General features: G+C 38.4%; 1 protein-coding gene across 2 annotated transcripts in view; it reads right to left on the bottom strand.

Moving 5' to 3' along the window:
* The window catches only part of AKT3 (AKT serine/threonine kinase 3), a 151,937-nt gene that overhangs the window by 18,654 nt on the left and 112,305 nt on the right, over nucleotides 1-20,978 (bottom strand). For both annotated transcript variants that reach the window (XM_027657331.1, XM_027657330.1), the window contains exons 10-11: nucleotides 20,745-20,873; nucleotides 1,907-2,121 (exon numbers count right to left, since the gene is read on the bottom strand). In XM_027657331.1, the coding sequence (XP_027513132.1) occupies nucleotides 1,907-2,121; nucleotides 20,745-20,873 (344 nt within the window). The remainder of the gene's footprint in view (nucleotides 1-1,906; nucleotides 2,122-20,744; nucleotides 20,874-20,978) is intronic.

The following is a 20,978-nucleotide window of genomic DNA, read 5'->3' on the forward strand; positions in this document are numbered from 1 at the left end:
AGAAAGGAGAGAGAAAGGAGAGAGAAAGGAGAGAGAAAGGAGAGAGAGAAGAGGAGAACTGGCCATTTTTTGTTGCATTAGCAAGTCCAGTTTGACTAAATGAGTTTAGTGAGTTCCTTGAGCTGCTACTGTGGGTGAAGAAAGAACCATACATCCAATCATAGGACCATCTGCCCTTTTCAGCAGCAGAAGTCAACTTTCAGGACTTCTCAGCTCTCATCTAACTTCTCCCTGAGGCTGGCTATCCTACTGCCCTAACAGAAGGAAGCTGCGGCAGAGAAAAAAAGCTAATCTTAACTGAACAAGCAGACCATACGTGTTAAATATTGACAAGAAGAGTGACACATACAGTTTGCACTTCATTAAAAGGAACTGCTAAAGATATAAAGACAAATTTTAAAAGAACCATTTAAGTAAGATAAATTCCTCTCTAAAGCATTTATTGTAAGTAGGAATAATTTCCACAACCAAGAAAAAACATCTTTATTGGTATTACCCTGCTGCCAAATTACTAAAATATTCTGGACTACTATGTCACTCTTGCAATAACTGAGTGTAAAGTTATTCCAATTTCCAAGCTGTATTCCTCCTTGTTTCTCAACTACTCATTGTAAAATTCTCTATATCTTGGTAAAGCATGGCATTTAGCCTGCAGTCTCCAGACTTCTCTCAATATCTTCCCTTCTAGTTGCTCACAAAAAAAGCTGAGTTGATGTTACTCTGTGCTCCCACCCTATTTAGCATTAGCTAGCACAAGAACTTGAATGTAAGTAAGCTTGTAAATGTAAGTCTGTAATAAACACTCCTGTCTGCAAAGATTAATCACAAGGAAGCATCTTTTCAATTCTAAAAGCTAATATATTTGATGGGTCAGATTGTTTGGAGTTAAAATGCATTAGGAGTTGCTACAGAAACACAGTTTTACTCTACTCTCCATGTATTTGGCTGGTTGGTCACAGTTTGTTTGTGCTGCATACAGCAAATTCAGTTAGAGCAGGCAGGCTGACCACTTGTGCTGTCCTGGCTGTAGCACTTGGCAGCACCCAGACAAATCCCTTGAAAAGACATGACAACCAGTCCTGCCTGGAGCACCTGCAGGCAATGCTCACTACTGCAGACTTCTTGAGAAGAACCAGAGGATGAAGGAGGACTAGAGAAGAGAGACAGACAATAGAGAAGAGAGACAGACAATGTCTGCAGCCCAAAAACATGCCAAGAGACTCACAAGAATGACAGATATTGGGGGAAAAAAGGTACCTACAAACAAATCCCACTGATTACCAAGGCAGAGATTTGTTATAGAACCACAGAGGACTGGACACTGCTGGTCCAGTGCTGGAGCCACTGGAAAATGTCTCTCCTAGGCAACAATCCCAGAGGGAAAAGTCCATCACAAAAGGGCACAGACAGCAGCTGGGTGATACTTGCTTTCAAACCACTCTATTTAAATTTCACTCAGAATTGCATTCTTTAAAGAGTTACAAGTTTACATGATCTAACACGTAATTTATTTATGTGCCCTAATATAGCTATGGCTGTCTATCCATGTCTCCTGCCATGATCGGGAAGAACAAGTGCTGTAATCCCCATGAGACACCACAGTCAACTTAGGGTTAAGTCCTACTGGGAAAAACAAGTGAGAGCTTTCACTTTGTTCTGGTACACATTCTAAATTTAAAAAGACCCCTGTATTTGCTGTGAATGACTAAAAAAGTTTCTCCTGCATTTCGTAAATTATTGCTGCATTGAAAAAGTGGAAATCTGAGACTGTATGGCTGCATGTGGCCCTCTCTTGTGATTGACAGATCCTTCAGTCACAAAGACCAGGCACCACTGGCCTATTTTTACATTACCCAGTACAATTTGAGTATTTATTATGCCTGTATACCCAATTAATTTCACTTACCGCTTATTTGGATCCTTTATCAGTAGGCCTGATAATAATGATTTTGCATCTGCAGACAGGGTTCGAGGAAATTTTATGTCCTCCATTAGTATCAGTTCAAATAGTTTCTCGTGATCTTGGTTGTAGAACGGTAATCTTCCACACATCATTTCATACATGACAACCCCTAATCCCCACCAGTCCACTGCACGACCATAGTCATTATCTTCTAATACCTGAGGTAGAAACCAAAAGCATCTGTAAGACATACACTATTTCATACACAATCATTTCAGTCTGTTTGATGCAACTCTAAACGAATAGGTTTCTGAGACTTTATTTTCACAGTGTGCTACAAGGACTCCCAGAACCTAACTCAGTACTTGCAACTGCAGCACTGACTCACACACCTGAGCTCACTGAAATTCCAGGCATACCACAGACTGCACTGCTAAATGCAAACCAAAAAATTGAGAATGACTTGCTCAAAATGGTCTTGACTGCATTTTCCCCTTTCCTGTGTCATCTACCATCCCATTTACATCATACACAGCTTTAGAAAGAGACACTATCTACAGGTACTAATGCCTCAGTCAGATGCGGTGAAGCACCTCTTTGCTCGGTCACTTGCTCTTTCTTACCCCACCTGTCCAAAGTCTTCAATTTAGTACCATTTTGATCTTACTGAGACAAGTTTAGTTTCTTTATGATCTTCGTTCATATTAAAAGTCCTCAATGTTTTTCTCCTGACAGCTCCCTTGTATTCCATTAAATAGCCCTAACAGCTGAACTGCGCCAGTGCAAAAAAATACGACAATGTTTATACGATACCATGTTTACTATGATACTATGCTTATAAGACATAAGCATGGAAATGTGATAAAGTTGATATCATTTGTTAACATAATGCCTCCAATGTCATGCACCTAAAAACAACCCTTCTGCCAGCAGCCCCAGAGAACCGGAGCAAGGAATCTAAGCAGTGTGTCTTAACCTTAATACACCTTCATATTAAACTGCAGAAATGGAGACAACTAAAAGCAGCACAAACACATAACAAAACCATAAGCAATAAGGAAAATGAAGGTTACTGAATATATAATTCCAATTTCTGTGCATTTCTAGTAGATCACGCCTGTTCATTCAAAAAAGATGAAACTGTTAGAAGTTAATAAACATTAAAACAGAAGGCACTATGACTGTATGTGTCAAGTTGTCAATATTTCCTACAGAAAGATCTATTAAAAAACCTTAAAACAAGAAATTAGACTTAAATAATAAACAGGTAGAAAGCTCAAAGAAATGCAATGAATACAGTAGAACTATATTTATAAAGAAATAATTATTTATACAGAATTGTTACTGTATCACTGGAAGGCAGACTCTGAAAGGCAGCACCCCAACCAACAACAAACTAATTCACAGAAAATGAAATACTTTTTACAACACACAGACACATGCAATCACCATCACAAAGAGCTCATCCAGATTCAAACTGTAAGTATACAGGAACAGCACTTTAGATACAAGGTAGCGAAAATCTGGTGATATGTAAAGCCTTCAGTTTTGGGGTAAGAACTGAATCAAGTCCCCCAAAACCCCTTTGAGACCCCTCCTAAGAGGAGGGGGTGGACTACTGGATGGAAGTCCTAAAATGCAACATGCAGCAGAGAGAGAGGAGCTGAAAACCTCAAGATGTCCTTGAAGCTGGACCGGGATGGCCAGATAGAATGAGGGGGAAGTGGCCTTGTTCCTCCCCCCTCCCTGCTGCCACGCTGGCAGTTTTGAGACAGAGCAAAGGAGCTCTGATAGAACACTCAGGGCAAGGACTGAACTTAAAGCTGCCCTAAATGTTCTGACTTGAGGGAACTCAACCCCTGGAGGAAGGGACCTTCATGGGGGTCTTACACCCCATGATATGACGTGGTGAGGCGAGCTTTTATCCTGGCTATCGTAGCTCACGGGAGAGAGACCTTTGCTTGGAGACGAAGGGCTGAGAGGGGTGAGAGAAGACCCCCTTGTGTGTAATGGGAAGAGATCCAGCTACAACTTCAGCTACGACTGCTGCATGGAAGAAGGGAGACACTGCTGCCCTGAACGTGGAAAAGATCTTTCCTACTTCCCTTCTGGACTTTTATGGGAGGGAGAAGAGATTTGATCCAATGTAAATACTGCTTTATCATAGGAGAGATAGTTAAGATTGTGTATATAATGTATTATAATATTTATTTGTGTAGTGATTGTAATATAATTCCCTTTCCCCCATATTGAGTCTTGTGTTGTGACTGGAAAACCCATCTCACACTGGGGTGAGATGTGGGGAGGGGCTTGGACTCGGAAATTGGATTATGGTGGTTTCAAACCACAACAAACGAATACAGTAACATCTAAAAGATCAGAAATAACTTTTATCCATGAGTACATTATCTTGTGATTGCCTAAAATGTGTAATAATTTCCTCTGAAGCAAGGGCAGACACAGTCCTCACCTACCTGGGGACACTAAGTGGCCATGGCCACACACAGGACACACACAGGACATGGCCACACACAGGACACACGCACTACCCCAGCCAGCCTGCTCTGAAGTATCTGGTGTATGCTATTAGCAGAAACAACATGCAGTCTGATCCAGTATGGCAATTTTGGAAATCCCACAGTAATTAATGCATTCATGCTCCTAGTTTTCACTGTCCTTAAGGATTAGTAGCAGAAACACAATGAAAAGAAGTATATTGAAAATCTCTCTTGTGTATATAAGATTAAAAAAATCATAAATATTAACACATTAACACATACTATTTACAACTGTGCCAAAACAAACAGACTCGTTACATCATTGATATTTCCAAATAGAGGGTGAAATTTTGGAAAGTGTAAAATTCAACAAATTATCTGAATAAGTACATATGACAAAACTAACTAAAATAACTCCCACATTTTAAAATTAATTAAATGTTTTATGAGTTTGAGCATATTGTAAGCTATTTGCTGAAAAACTGTATATAAAATCTGTGACGCTTGTCTTTAAATCACTGGTTTTTCTACCACAGAATAAAAGCATTATGTATTTTTCTACTATATCTATTAGCACTGTTACTATTTCTCTTATCTGTAAAGTTAGCTACTCTTTTCTTTTGAAGCTAGCAAAATATATAAAATTATGAGATAGTGGTAGATTCTTTTTACAAGTAAGTTGAGGTGTGGTTTGCATTTGTGATTTATAAAAGAAGGCAACGGGAAAATAAAACATATTCTCTGAACAAGGCAAGTCACATGGACAATAGCTAAAGAAAACTGTATTTGTGCCTTTACGTAATTTATGCAGGACTTTACCTAATAATAATAAAAAGTATGAACAACCTTTTGCTGCATTCCCACAACAGCAACAAAACAGTGGTACAAAGAAAGTGCCAAATGTGATTTTTAACCTCTTTTTACATAAAATCATAAAAAAGCATAAAAGCTGGATTAACTGCCTCCCAAACCCGCATATCACCAGCCGGGTTCTCATCCCCAGCTGGCAAAACTGGCAACTCTTTATTTTTGTTTAAATACCTGGTTTACAGCCAGCCAGACAAGCAAGAGCATCAAAAGGGTTTTATTTAGGCAAAAGGAAAACAGCCTGAAAACAGTGTAAATAAAGCAAAATGCATCTCAAGTTATTTTAATATAACTGTAATAAAATTGTGCATAATGCATTCACAGTGAAGATGCACTATTATTTCCTTTAAGTCATTTCTAGTCCTCATGGTGTCAAGAAACTCCAGGATTTGTAGGCTGTGACCAGTCAATGGAAGTGAAGTGCTGGAGTCCAGCAGCTCCTACAACCAAATCTACGCAATTAGGGCAGGCATGAGACCATGTCTATACACACTGCCCTAGCATTACAGAATCCTTTCCAAACAGTTCTTGGATTTGAGGAATTTGTTTTTAATTACACTGAACATAGGTCAAGAAAGCCTCAATTCGGCACTAAAATGAACATAACACACAGTTGCAAGATTTGTACCTAGGAAGAGTTCAATCTTTTGCCTACTGTGAATTGAGTATCTACTTTTAGAAACACCTCCTTTGGTTGTGAGGACTAACATTGCTGTCCTCTCCAGTATTTGTGGGATATTCTTGTATATGTGGGGCACTAGCCTAAGCACTCACCCAGACATAGACACTGCGGAAAGTTTGATCTCTTGGACTTTGTACGCTGCCCTTAAAAGCTGCCTCCATCAGCCAATTCTTGTTCTTTGCCATTAAGGACCCCCAAGTCTATCTTTAAGCAAATGCACAGTCCTAACAGCTCAGTCTCGTCAAGGTCACAGCAGGAAAGGCAGCAGGCCCACCAAAACCATCATAGAAGGCACAAGCTCAACCACTCTGGTATCTGTTGTAAAGTAATGTACTAATATTTGCTAGGAGTAGAACACAGAAGGATCACACAGAACTCATGAGCTCAGAAAGAGCACCTTACACTGAGCACATACTCAAGTCAGGTTCATTTTCATAAGGTAAAGATGAAGTTACATGCTTGCTTTCACAAAATTTGTTTAAATAGTGAGATCATTCGGATATATGACTTCCCTTCCTTCATCTGCTTCACATACGTTGGGTGCCGGAATCCCAAGCCACCTGTCAAGATCTAGGTGAGGTTTTAGGAGATAAGAGCTCCAGCATGATGTGGATAGCACTGATAGTCACTCATCCCTCACATCATCACAGTATCCAAGTGACTTCCCAGCACTGAATAAGTTAGAAGGTAGACTGACTGCAGTTCTGGATGATACCACAGATCATGGGAAATAAAACTCAAAAAATTACCATCACTTTTATAACTTAGGGGAATCTTACTCAATTTGTTTTCAGGGCTCTATTTCCACAACTGGTTCTTTCAGAGGCAGTGCCAGCCTAACTCAGGGTCTTGTTTCTGTTCTCTCACGAGTTTCCCTTACCTTGCCAAAATTAGGCAACACACTACATAAGAGAGTAGAAAAAATGGAGGAAAAAAACTTCACATTGGACTATTTTTCACCTGAATCAAGTTCTCTGATCTAAGCCACCCAACTGCCATGTGAACAGTTCCAGCAGCACAAGTGAGAACACCAGGACAGGCAGCATCAGATATGGCATTGCTGCAGAAAGAAATGCTTGTCAAACTCTGCCCCAAAATTACACCACAGAAATTACACTGACTCTGACAGGTATTCCTGCATGCACAGACAGCTGTAACAGCTGTGCTCACTTAATGGGAAGATTAAGGCCCTGCTTCCCTTCCCAACCAGCATTTCTCTAAAGCACACCAGCAGTATAACAGAGTTTCAAAGTGGGCATACACTCATAGCTGCACTGAAACCACCACAGTTTTTACAGGCATTGTTGCTCCTCTAAAACTTAACACTTACACCTGCAGTACAAGGACACAGCCTGGGTTTATACGGATGCTTTAAAAAACAGCTGCACAGGTGCCACTGAAGTTTGTATTTTCCAGTCTTATATAAATACGCAAAATATTAAGTAACATACACACTTTCTAACAACCAAGAAACATCAGGCATCTGCGAGTACTTTAGTGATTTTATGGATGTTTTAGCAGCACTGGACAACATTATAGTTTCAGCTAAGGGAGAGATATTTATTTACCTTAAAATTGTTCTTCGTATTGTAGTTAAACTGTTCCTTAAATTTACTGAGATAGCAGGAATAGCCAAATGTAATAAGGGAAAACAAACTATTTTCTAGTGACTCCACTACCTCTGCACACCTTGGGGTTTCTGGAGAGTATTGCTGGCAATGACCAATATACACACAATGGGACAGTGCTTTGTACATAGAGCAAAGACTGTAAAGCCCTACATACAAAATAAAAAAATTCAGTTCACAGACCTAAGTCTTCCTTCATGGTGACTAGGACAACACAAACACACTGCAGGGCTGCTAAGATCATGGTAATTCAATTGTGGTTTTCCCTCACACAGGATAATTCATTCTGCTGGCAAGTAATTACAGATCAGTAAAGAAAAATACTCTTTACTTACATTTATTGACCAAAAAAAAAAAAGGCAATCTTCTAATATTATAATACCCACTGCTGAAAAGTCCACTGTCTCAGACTTGAATAAAAAGTTGTTAGTACCACTGGAAGTTTTCTCTTTCCCAGAAAATAAAATCCACTGAAAAGACTTCCTCCTCTACTTCAACAGTTGTTATAGATTTTAATCTTTAGGTTTATTAGTTAATACATCTCCAGGTATCCTTTGCTTTACACATGTCACTCCTTTAAAAGCCTAACGTACAGTCCACAGAATTTGGTGTCCATTTAATTTTATGGTGAAAACCAGTGAAAAGATATGTTTTATTCTCTTTATTACTTCAGTAGCTAGAGCTGGAGGCAACAGCTTGAGATACATCTGCAAACTCCTGTTTACAAGGGCTTGGGGCAGAGACTTAGGAAGCAGACAACTCAGTGTCAGAGGGAAGGTGATACAGGCACAGGCAATGCTTTTACAAATGTCTGTGAAAAGAAATTTTTTAAGGAGGCCAGCCAGCAGTATAACAGGTGAAGTCTGTGAGCATCTTAAGTCAATCACATACTTCCCCTCACCTTCAGTGGAACTAGGATTCTCCAATACTTCACTACTCACAGAACACTGAATATAAGGTGTGACTACCTCAGACACAAACTGAGCTGAATCCAGAAAGTCCCTTAATCCTGTCTTTACTGCATTTTCTTGAAACACATCCCTGATGAGCATCCTCTGGAAGACTTTTGGTTGCACAGCAGAAATTCACACAATCAAGACCTGTATTTCCCACAGACCTTTAAATGGTAGGTAGCTGCTGTAACTTTTGGACTCTGCAAACACAGACAGATTTAGCAGTAACCTTGAGCATGAAAGGCTCAGTGTAAAATTCATTGTCCTCTACGAAGGGTTTTACCTTTAAGAGAACAATATCGAAATATTGGACTCATACTTTGTGCTGGATAACCAAGGCAACTTAATGGAAAAGCAATTACATTTTTGACATAGTTATGGTTTCCCTTAATCCATTAGATACAGACCTTCAGATAGGACATTACAAGTAGCTTGTTGCTCAATCAATAATTTTGACAGAACAGATGGGAAAATATTTAAACATCTAAACAAACTGTCTGCACACCTATGTTGTGAAAGAAAACTGAGAACTTGGATACACCAATGTACTGTTAATTTAAGGGGAAAAAAACCCTGTTTTCAATTAACCTTACAGTTCAGGTGTAGTGTATGTTCCTTAAGCATTCCTGGTAACCTTTCACACATTTTTATTGCTACAGTTGCTGGTCTGTTAACAAATATTCACCCACGTATTATTCAACAAAAGTTAAAAAGTGTGTTTCCTAGAACTTTCTATCAATTGTGGTAACAACTACAACAATGAGAAAGTTTATTATCTAACACTAGTGAATAAATAGATACAGAATTTAACCCAGATGTATGAAAATCCGTCCTACAGAAGGGTATGTTTGTCAAGTATTATACAATTTAATTACTATAACCGTATCTTGGTATGAAGAGTGGAAGCGTTGCTGTGTCAATAGTAAAAAAACCCACTTGAATGAATACTCATTGGTTTTATTACACATAGTTGAAAAGACAAAATACCAAGGTTACAGATACCCCAGGAAATGGGCACCTGAGATTTTCTACTGCTCTAATTTTTGCAGATGGTTTTGCTCCATTTTCTATATAGTTTGCAATACTGTTTTACTTCTGGTCCTAATGTAAACTATCTTCCCAATGCATTTTTGTACTTGAATTTTGCCCATCCTACCTAGTTTTTTGTTATGTAACCTTAACAAAATAAATAGCCAACTAATTTTTTTTTTAATCTGTTGGAACACGTGCTGCATTAGAAATAGTATATTCTGATATAAATCTGAATTAAACAAAACCTCCTAGGGTAAAGAGTGTGCAATACTAATTAATGCATTTAACCTCCTATAAGAGACAGACTTCAGTAGTATTCAAAATCTAGGAAAAAAAAAGGTAGTTAAACTGTTGCACATGAAAAAAGGTATTCTATCAAAGAGCTGGCCCTGGTGAAAAATAAATTATAAAAAAAGCCAAGAAAACAATCACATCATGTAAAAAGACCCTTGAAAAGACACCTTTCATAGAAGGCAGCAAATAAAAGCAAAATATTATTTCAGTCTACAGAAACATAGTACGTGTCTCTCATAATCCTCAACCCACTCTACCACTAGAAGAAAAACTGCAGACTTGTTCCTGTCTTTATTAATTATCACTGCACTAGCAGTAGTCTCTAAAACATACACTGTCATAAGATGCAAGATGTGTAAGAAGTAATAAATAATGATAATACTGTGATATTTTTTTCTGGTTGCTCATTCTTCCTGAAATTATTTTGAATATTTACTGATGTTAAACAGCATTTGTTCAGCTTTTGTTTATGCTTCATTACTCTCAGAAAAACTAAAAGCTTTTGCTGAAATGGAAATAATGTTTGTATTGATTAAATGAAAATTATTGAAAAAGGCTTCAAGCATGTCATTGAGACAGTCTTTCTAAGAATTGTCACACTTATCTGTTTTACAAAAAATGTGCATTTTATCAGAAAATAGCTCCATGCTTTAAAGTTCTGGTTTGAGTACAAAAGTTTATTTATGGGCATTGTCAAGCTAATCTCTTTTCTAGTCTTTTGTTTATTATTTTTGCATATTTGTTACATCTTTCCCCTTGAGAAGTCTGATACTGCATGTAGACAATTGGTTTTTGTGTCTGGTGAGATTAACCAGATAGCATGAAAATTCAAATTCTTTTTACATTATTGGTTATCTGGCTTCAGGAGGAAGTTTAACTCTTCTGCTAATCTATCTGTTGTTGCAGCAACTCTGCTGTATGTGTAACTGAGCAATGCTTTCCTACTCTTATCTAAATGCTCCCCATCTTTTGACCTTGATACTGGTTATTGCCAATAAATGATGTTCTGCTCTGGATACCCTGCCTTGTCCACATTTCATCATGTTCATCTCAGGGGCCCACTGACAATACCAAGCTAACAAAAATGTGCACATTCAAATCACTAGTAAAAAAATAATTTTTAACTTGTAATTCTAGTGTAAAGAGAAAATTCCATATTGTGAATCTCCCATAAATCAAAAGGGAAAATATTTTCAGGCATAGATGCTGTTCTTCCTCACCCCCCTCCACTGGTCCTCACCCAGAAATAAAATGTAGCCAAATATACAGCAGACAGCTGTTCAAGAGCACATGCCAGCACTAAACCACATTTCCACAGGTAAAATAAATTCTATTGTACCTCTGCTAAGAATCAGATTATGCATGAAGCATCTAGGTAAACACAAAGTAAACTTCAACCATCCTTTTGAAGCCAAAAGAAAATCAGTTAAGTAAAATACAACAGTATAACTACACTGTTTGGGTACTGAGCAACTACTAACTATACTTCCAGGAAAATGAGTCCAGGTTATAAGAACTTTTGGCTTTTTGGCTTTAAGCAAAAGTCAACAACCAAAAACAAAGCATTCTGCCTCACCAGGAAACATACTATAGCTTAAGACAAACACTACTCAAATACAAAACAAAAAAATAATTATGGTATCAGCGTTGGTAGAAGACTTGGCAATTAATATTTATCGGAATAGATACTTTTTATTTTATGGAGAAAAATACATTTCATCATTGAAATTTTTTTTAAAGAATTTTTAATTTTTTTATATAACTCGATAGATACGAATGTTAAGACTTCATTATACTAAGGAAAATGAATAAGCAAATGTCCAACTCTCATAGTAGCGTAGGTACTTGGATGTGATGGTTCACACAAAAGACATTTTCTTTTGGTGATTATACCTTCTCTACTTGCTTAGCTTCACATTTGCGTATACGACTAAGAGGTAATGCTGCCTGTTAGAGATTAGCTCTAGTCATACAGATATCCTCATTACACACATAATTTATGCACCACTACAATAAGAGGGTTAAAATCTTTTTGTGACATCAGAAGAAAAATATTATCACAACTGCAACACTACCAATGTATTACTATAAAGAATGACCCTTTTGACACCATTCTTTGAGTATGGAACACAACTGAGCTGAATGCATCATTTTAAAAGAAAGAAAAAAGAGTCTAACTACCACCTTTCCAGCTCTCTGGCTGATAAAAACTACCCTTGGACAAAACAACACAGTATAACATACTTTCCTAAATATATATTGAACACTCATAGGTCCCATTTCTTTTAAAGATTTTGTGGGTTTGTTTGGTTTTGGGGGCTTTTTTGGAGGGCTGGGGGGTGCACTTCATTTTGTTCATTCTAACTTGGCGATCAAAGAATTTTTATTTTTACACTATTACAGAAGTGCATTTTTCTAGGTTTCCAAAACCACCTTATTCAACCTTCCCCATCTGTCACCATCTGCTTCTTTTTAGCATGTACTTTTTGTGTGATCACATAAGCATGTGAAAAATAACTAACATTGAGATGATTGTCTGCTGGTACATTTGAGGACTGGGCATAATAAAAGTGAACTGCCAAAACGTACTTAACACTTCTAATTTTGTTGGGTCTTGCATGTAAGCTACATTTGATTTTCAAACTGTTTTACAGTTGGAAAGTTGATCAGGTACTCTAACTCAACAGTAAAACTGAGACTACATAATTAGCTCAGCACTAAAAAGATTATATTCAAAGGGAGGAACAAAACCCAGAAATATATCCACACGAGTTCACACATCCATCTTGACTGAGTCTGTCTGCACTATATTGCCTGAGGCACAGGATAAGATGCTACAAGAAGCCTACTTCTGGACAGTCACTGCCTGTGTCTTCTTTCCAAGTTACCACAGGGCAAGGAATAAAGGACTCTCATATTTACAAGCATGTAAGAAATCTCACAGAAATCCTTGGAGAAGCAAAGACACTAAGTCGACGGTAGAAATAGAATGGAAAGACAATGCAATTCCTTAACAATGCAGCAGATATTGCTTCTAGTTCTAGCTGAAAAATAATTGGAAAATACCATCAAGGCACAAAACCTGAATGATGGAGGTATCTGTTTTCAGGACTCTATCATGCACAACATAGCATAAATGCACTTAGTGTAAATGCACTTAGTACAGTTTTAACATGAAAAGAACAAACAAGAGTAAAGCTATAGAACCAAACTTATCTCCAACCCTTCAAAAATACATTAGCCTCACTTTAAGAGAATTTCATACACAAAATTCTTCTTATCTTTTTGGAGCACCGCAACTACAGGCCTCTCAGGTCTTTAGCAAAACTGCTATGAACCAGAATACCAGTATGATTTTATCAGTGTAGACAATTTGTTGGAGTGTCTCCTTATCCTTTTTCTAAAAAGAGAATTAACAGAAGTGCAAAAATAAAAAGAACCACAATTACAACAGGAACTATCCCCTCCCCTAAATAAACCCTAACAATCAATATTCCTTAGTGCTCACCAGAGGTAATGAAACATGAGTGAGAACTTGCCCTCTAGAGCATGATGGAAGAATGAGACTAACATGAAGTTTCTTCTCCACTGTCTTTTTTATAGCAATTTCCCAACTCTTAGAAGTTCACACTGGTCTTAAAACCTTGTGAATGCATATGCCATGTAGCAGCATCTTAACAGCAGCTTTCCCTTAATTTGTGCCATTTCGCACAATTTTTTTTTTCATCCAGTAGTTCTGAAGGTGGAAAACAATGCCTATTATTTATACAAAAGTTGCATAGAATTTTAAAAAGTACATTACTTTGATGTCTCAAGTAAATTTGAAGAGAAAGGAGATTAAAAGGAAACTGCACAAGCCACGACAAAAATTATTCTGTCCTTCAGTTCCTCTATATTCCCACACAAACAAGTCTTCAGCAAGCTTCTCTTCAAGTTGCTCATCAATTTCTCCTGCCGTTTGTGTCTCTTTGCAACACATTCCATTAGTTTTTCATAATAGAAAATTAACAAAATAATATAGTTGTCTTTAGTCCAAACTCTCTTTCCTGTCCAAAATCACATTTTTCCCCGTAAGAAAAACTTTGTTTCAGTTCATATCAGATGAGATCATTATATTCTCAGTCCAAAAAATTACCACACTGGCAAATATCCTGATCCAATCCAAGCAAGCATTAAAAGAATTAAATAAATGTACAGTTGCAACAGTGACAAAATGGTTTTTCTGAGTTTATCTCAACTTTTTATGATCTGTATATACCACTACATTCTTAGAAAATTCAACTTCAATTCCTGTAAACACAGGAAAAGTGTGCTTTTTTCTTGCTATAATCATGCCTGCAGTACAGGGTAGCATGCTTCCCCTTGCTGAAACTCACTGAACTTTGATGACCAGGTTCCAGATTATGTCAAAGCCATATCCTTCCCAAAAAGAAAAGCTGTAAGTAAGAAATTACATGAAATGTGAGGAGAGACAGCAGTTCCTTCTTGATAAAAGAGTTCTATCTTTCACTTCTCTGAGACAAAAGTCAGGGCAATAACTGATTACACATGATCTCTCTCAGGCCCATTTTTAAAAGAAAGATTGCCAAAAAATTACCGGCCAAACAAGCGTTGTGGAATTGATTGTTCTATTTCATTCATCTTCACTGGTCCTAGTTTAAAATACGTTATGACATACACATCTTCTATGCCTATGGATAAAGGCTATGAATCTTATCTATCACATACCTTTATCACCTTTAAGTGATAGTAACTGCATAAGCTATATTGAAATGTTTGCCTTTTTTTTAATAAGAGGCAACTGTTCTTATAGGAATATATCCATCTAATCTGTACATACGTACAATCTTGTACATATTCATCTACGAAATCTGTACTTTTTATGCTAATAAAACATAACTATGTCCTACCCTTTTCCCTTTATTAGAACACACCTACATATCACTGATCATCTACATCTTTGAAGAGTTATTTGAATGACATCCATGAAGTCCCTTACAGACTTGTTCATCATCAAAATGATTTCTCTCCTGTTACTAAAAAGATTAAAAGCTTCAAAAGTAATTTCTGGTATTTAAAACTTGTCTCTCCTGTGACATCAGAATTTAGTACCACATTGACTGCTCTCCTGTAACGATGACTGTGTACCTAAGAAATTGAACTTAAATGCACAGATCCAGAAACTATAATCTAATCTAAGAAAACACCCTTTCCTGAATGTTCTATTAAAGAAAATCTGTATCTTTATTAGCAGATCTTTGATCTTCGATGGTGTCATGGGTTTACTAGTTCCCCCCCCACCCAGAGCTGAAGCTGGTTAGTTCCAACTTCCTGATGCAGACCAAGGAGGAGAACCAATGGAAAGTTTTAGTAACGCCTCTGTGAATGACATATTTAAGAAAGGCGGAAGAGAAGGTTGTTGCACAGAAGAAATTCCAGCCAGAAAAGAGCTGCCTGGGGCTCTTCAGGCGGCCTCGCCGCCTCCCCCCACCATGGCAGGGGAGGGGCGGTGGCAGGCTGGATGGGCCTTCAACTGAATTGGGATGGGCCAAAGGGCCCTGCTGCGGTGCAGCTGCACCCAGGATGGAACAAGTGGATGCATGAAATGAAGGAGGATAACTATCCTGCCGTGGGAGGCCTAAGAGGGAGTGAAGTCTTTCGGAAAATTTCTAACTCGGAGAGAGAGAGAGAGAGAGAGAGAGAGAGAGAGAAGCCACGCTGGAGCAGTTTATTCTGGGTAGGACTATGTAGCCCTGTGGGGAATCCACGATGGTATAATACCCTCTGTCAGAGACTATATTCCATCAAAAACCATCAAGGTATAGAGACTGAGCTGCACCCCAGAACCTGTGGTCTGGGGGAGGGGTGGACCCAACCTGGAGGGATCCCCCAAGAACTTATTCCCGTGGGAGGGACCCCACAGAGCAGGGGAAGGACTCAGAGCTTTGGCTCCCCTGTAATCTGTGGTGAAGATCATGGTGAGACAGGTTGTCCCTCTGCAGCCCATGAAGGACCATCAGGGTGCAGAGACCCCCCTGCACCCCACAGAAGAGAGACCTTCAAGTGCGACAGATTTGGAAGAGCTGTCGCCCTGGAGATAATGGAAGAGGGACTCTCAAGTGCGGTACATTTGGAAGAGCTATTGCCCTGAGAGTAAAGAAGGGACCTCTCCTCCTGCACTGATGCAGGGGACCGAGAGGTGGTTAGAAAGTGTGTTTAACACTGTTTATTTTATTACTTTTTTGGTTTTATCCTGTTAGCAATAAATTTAATATTATCCTCATATCAAGTCTGTCTTGCCTGTGTGACCCCTCCCAACTTTTAGCAATTTTGTAGGGGTTTGAAATCTGGCCAGAGTAAATCCATGACAAATGGTCAACTGAGAACTATCAAAATTCAAACTGCTTTTAAATGTCTCACAGGTATATTACAAGGTATATTTCAAGTACTTTCTCAGGTTTTTCCTTTCTTTATTGAGCAAGTGATACCGTCCTGTCTTTGTCACTGCAAAACTGCAAAAGAAACGTGTTTTCTGAAAAAAAGTCAGTACATCTCTGTTTCCTAAATGGGATCACAATTCACCTTTTTCTCATTGGATCTATCAGTATTTTGTGACACCACAGTGATCTTTAATTTTGACAGCTTACTTTAAAGAGTAACAACAGAAAGAGACTTCTAAGAAATAGTCTCTTCTTCCCGAAAAACTACTAAGAAGTGAGAAATTATAACATATTTTATACCTTTCAAACAGGGAATATCACAGATTCTTACAGCAGAGGGAAGTAATATGTATTACCATTACACTTACACACATACACAAAAATGAGGTTTGCATTAGTTCTACTGCAGATGAAAGAGGAATTTCACTATTTATCAGACAACCAAATTATTCTCAAAAGACTATATGATTTCACAAATAAAAAGTTACTTGCTTATTCTTCAATAAGTGTGATAAAAGGTAGATCTGTATGGCAATAAATGTAAGCCCTGCTATTTGACAGTAGCAACTATTTCCTTCTTAGAGTATGTGTTCATACCCTACCATCTTTTATGCTTGACACATAACAATGTAAGACAAACACAGACAATGTTATTTTAGTTTTCTTTAAACTGTAGAACACTAGCATTGGATAACAGGGAAGGACTAGAAGAGAAGAATAGGAAAGGAATGTACCTATGGACCACATAGCCAGAAGCCCTGCACACCCCGAACACCACAGTGCATGCTGAAGGTATACATAAACTTCCACATGAGTTCCACAAATGATAAATCAGTGACAGTCTAGAAAATAATTCTATCACCATAGACAAAAACTGACTCTAACCTGGCAAGTTCATTACAGCTTTTTTCTATGACCTACCATCCATTTGGTCTGTGCACGGACAGGGGCATTTTTCTGGATCTGCCAATTATCTACACAGTCAGTGTCGGGTCCTATATGAAAGGTCAGGGCCCATCCACATGAGATGAAAGAGCCTTCTCAACAGGGGGTTGAAAGAACTATTTTGATCTCCGAAACATAAGGTTTGTGAGGAAAACGCAGCAACAGGTATGTTAATTTCCTGATCAAGAGTGATTCTGAAATTGCCTTGGGAAATAATTCTGTATGGATCCACAAGGACACCTTCACCAGAGATAATGTCATGCAAGAAGGAAATACACCTTACTCTGGCTTAGCTACTTCCCTGTTTTCCTGTTGGAAGTAACTGCAACCTAGTTTTTGTAAAAAGATGGAATAGCAAGCAGGACTCTATGCCTCAAACAATGGTGCAAAAGGCATTTGGAGAACCAAGTACTGTTTGGTACCAAATTACAAAACTGAATTAATACAAAAGAAAATGTTAAGTCAGTTCTCAACCTGGGTATAGATCCCTCTCAGCACAAGGTTCATGAACAGCTGCTTCCTGGGTGGTAGGTAGCCCTCTCAGGCTACCCCTGTATATTACACCAGCTAACAAGTACATGGGAAGTTGAACTAAAAGGCCTGCAGAAGGGATGTACCCACCACAACTGACATAGGTGAAAGAAGAGGATGCAAGTGTGTCACTAAAAGGACAGATGTCGAACGGATTTCTACCCATAAATGGAGAATATCTTGCTTCTAAAGAAAGGCTAAAAGGCATTGCCACAACCAGGCAAAACATAAGTATATGCTGCCTGTAAGTATATTTGTCTTGGGATAGACAAGCAGGAATTCACCATGGGAACTGGATTAAAGTCCAGTTGTAACACTTGGTTCTCATGATCTGAAGTTTGTCACAAGGTAGTAAATCTTTGCTATCTGGTAATCATTTCTCTGGCATGAACTGCAAAGAGAAGTGATCTTTGCGCACTCATTCTCTGAAACACACACACACAAATAGATTGGAGGACCCAGTCTCTTGATGGTCCCTTTATCAGCCAGCTGCTCCATCTACAAAAATAGATACAAATGTCTCAAGTGAGCAACTATCCAGCCAATGCACTGGTACACACTATTGCAGTAGCAGAGAGTACAAAGGGAAAGTTTATTTTTAGTGAGGTTGTTCACATACTGCTAATTTCACTCTTTTACATAAGGATGTGTGGATAAAGATGTTGAGTCGTCTTATGCCGTATCAGTAACCTATCTAGGTTGCTTGCTCTAAACACTTTATCTCTGAGGTAAAAGGGAATGAGTTCTCTTGTTCCCAAGGTTAACAAAGAGTCAATTTCCTTCAAGACAGATTTTTACAAGGTGGGTCTCCAAAAATATTCATAATGGGAGGCGGAGGAGAGAAGTGGGACTTCTAGAGGATAGAAAAGCAAACTGGATCGAGTATCTTGTGGTAAGTGTCTAAAACCCAGAATCAAACTTGCCAAGCTTGATGAAAGAGAGCTAACATGTTTTCAAAAGTGAGAGAAAGAGAAGCAGATGAAAGCAACTGAATGGGATATTTGCACTATTTGAGAATGTTTTCAAGACTGCTGACAAGAAGACAATGGAGGGGCTAAGAGCCAGCACACACAAGAAATGTGGCCACTGTAACCAAGCCAAACAGGCGGATCTGCAACTTCTTCTAAGTAGCCATAAAAGATTCAAAGCAGGTTAAAAATAGTTCTGGAATCCTGAAATGTAGATAACTGTTAAGTGTCTCTGCACTAAACACAAAGGAGAGGTCAGAAATTGCCAAACAGAATAGCAACAATCTGCAAGCAAGTCTCTCTCAGAGTCTAAGGGATGGAATTCTACTAAGGAGGCCAGGTATCAGCAAGTTTATCTTCACAGCTCATATAGTTGGTGACTCACCAAACAGCTGAAATGAACACATTTAGCCAACCAAAATTATTTAGGTACTTCAAACCTGCAGTGTGAGAGAATGAATGTTCACATTTCTCTTCACTGCTGAAAGAATTAAGGAAGACAGTACCAGATGGATAAGGAGAAAGTTGGTGGCTCCTGATATTTCCTTTACTGTTGGAGAAAAAGAATGTATCAAAAGATCTTGCTATGATCCAAAATGGTTTCATCAACTCCACATACCATATTGACTCATAACCAACTATCAGCAGTTTCAATTTCCTCCCTGAGTGTAAACTGGAAAAGACTTCAAACTTCAGAGATTTAGAAAGACTCTCAAACATGCAAACATCCTAAAATCTTCATTTCCAGACAGCACTATCCAGAAGGTGACGTATATCAGTTTCTTTGACATCCCTTAATTGTAAGATTTAGAATAAAAATCAAAATGCAATCTAAATTGCTTGTTGAAACAGGCTCCAGGGCTTGTGGCTGCTACTCAGGATTCAGTTCTGCTGATAGTAAGAGAACAAAGAGCTACCCTGAATCAGTGCCTCCTCCCTTCAAACTAAGGCATGTTCCTCTTTGAAGACAACATGAAGTTTCTGGTGGTGCTGAGTTGCTGCAAGAGGTGGGAAATCCCTCAGAAAACCCTTCAAATCCTTCTTAAAACAAATGGTAGAACTGAAGGGCCTTTTTAAAGCCCTTTAGGTTGACTTGAAAGTATCTCAGTATCAGGTATGCACTATGTCAATTAGCAATCTTGAATGCTGACAAGAGTGGGAATAAGGGCTAATTCAACATTCACAGAATCCTTGGCATTAAGTAAAAAAAATGAAGCTGTGTTTCATGTCAATACTGGAGTTGCATTTGGCAGCCCCTGGGGAGAGTCAGAGTTACATTTCCAAGCACCACAATCAGTACTGTTGACTGAAGGTAGACAGGACAAAAACCCAATCTGGGTAGTGCTTCCTTTGCTTTCTTTTAGTAGACATCAGTGGCAAAGCTGTCAGCACTAATAATACCGGAGCAGACCATTTGGATGGACTTGGGCTTCTACAACAGATTCTCAAGTGGCCAAACCAGGTGCTAGCTAATCATAAAGACACGGTGACATACCCTGTGATGTCCCTTCTGCTTACATACTAGGAAACAGCTCAGTTTTGGTGCCCACCTCAGGTTTATACACTGAACTGTTTTCAGCAGAAATATCTAAAATTTCAACTCCCTCTTCCTGCAACTAGGGAGTTCAGATGAAACCCAAACTCAGTACCTTCCTATTTTCCCTCGCCTCCACTGAGGCTATATAAATGCTGGCTATACAGCTCAGCTAGGCAGGATCATATGTTCCAAGTGACAGACAGATGGAAAATTATTTTTTAAGAAATCATCGGAAGATAAAAACTTTAACAGAGGAAGGCAAACATGAGAAGGAAAGCGCACATTAGAGGCCTTTTTAAACACTACAAAGCAAAGCATCAATATACATACAATCAACTCAAAGAATAGCAGCACATTCCATTCTGAATAACAACTGTATAGTATTAATCAGGCAAACTGTCAGTCTAAAATTAAATGGAAAAGAAACATTTTGTACAGTATTATAAGAACATATTCTAAATCATACCTCGGGTGCCAGGTATTCTGGAGTACCACAGAATGTTTTCATAGTTGCTGCATCTGTGATTCCTTCTTTGCAAAGTCCAAAATCTGTAATTTTTATGTGTCCATCTTTATCCAACATTAGATTTTCTAACTGTGTATTGGGGAGAAAAATGTTCCCTTAGTATTTCTTAACAGGACAGGTTGATGTATTACACCAATTTTGTAAAAAATATAGAGTTATCTTTGCAACAGAATG

Source organism: Corapipo altera, unplaced genomic scaffold (assembly GCF_003945725.1).
Source record: "Corapipo altera isolate COAL_440 unplaced genomic scaffold, ASM394572v1 2c, whole genome shotgun sequence".
NCBI lineage: Eukaryota > Metazoa > Chordata > Aves > Passeriformes > Pipridae > Corapipo > Corapipo altera.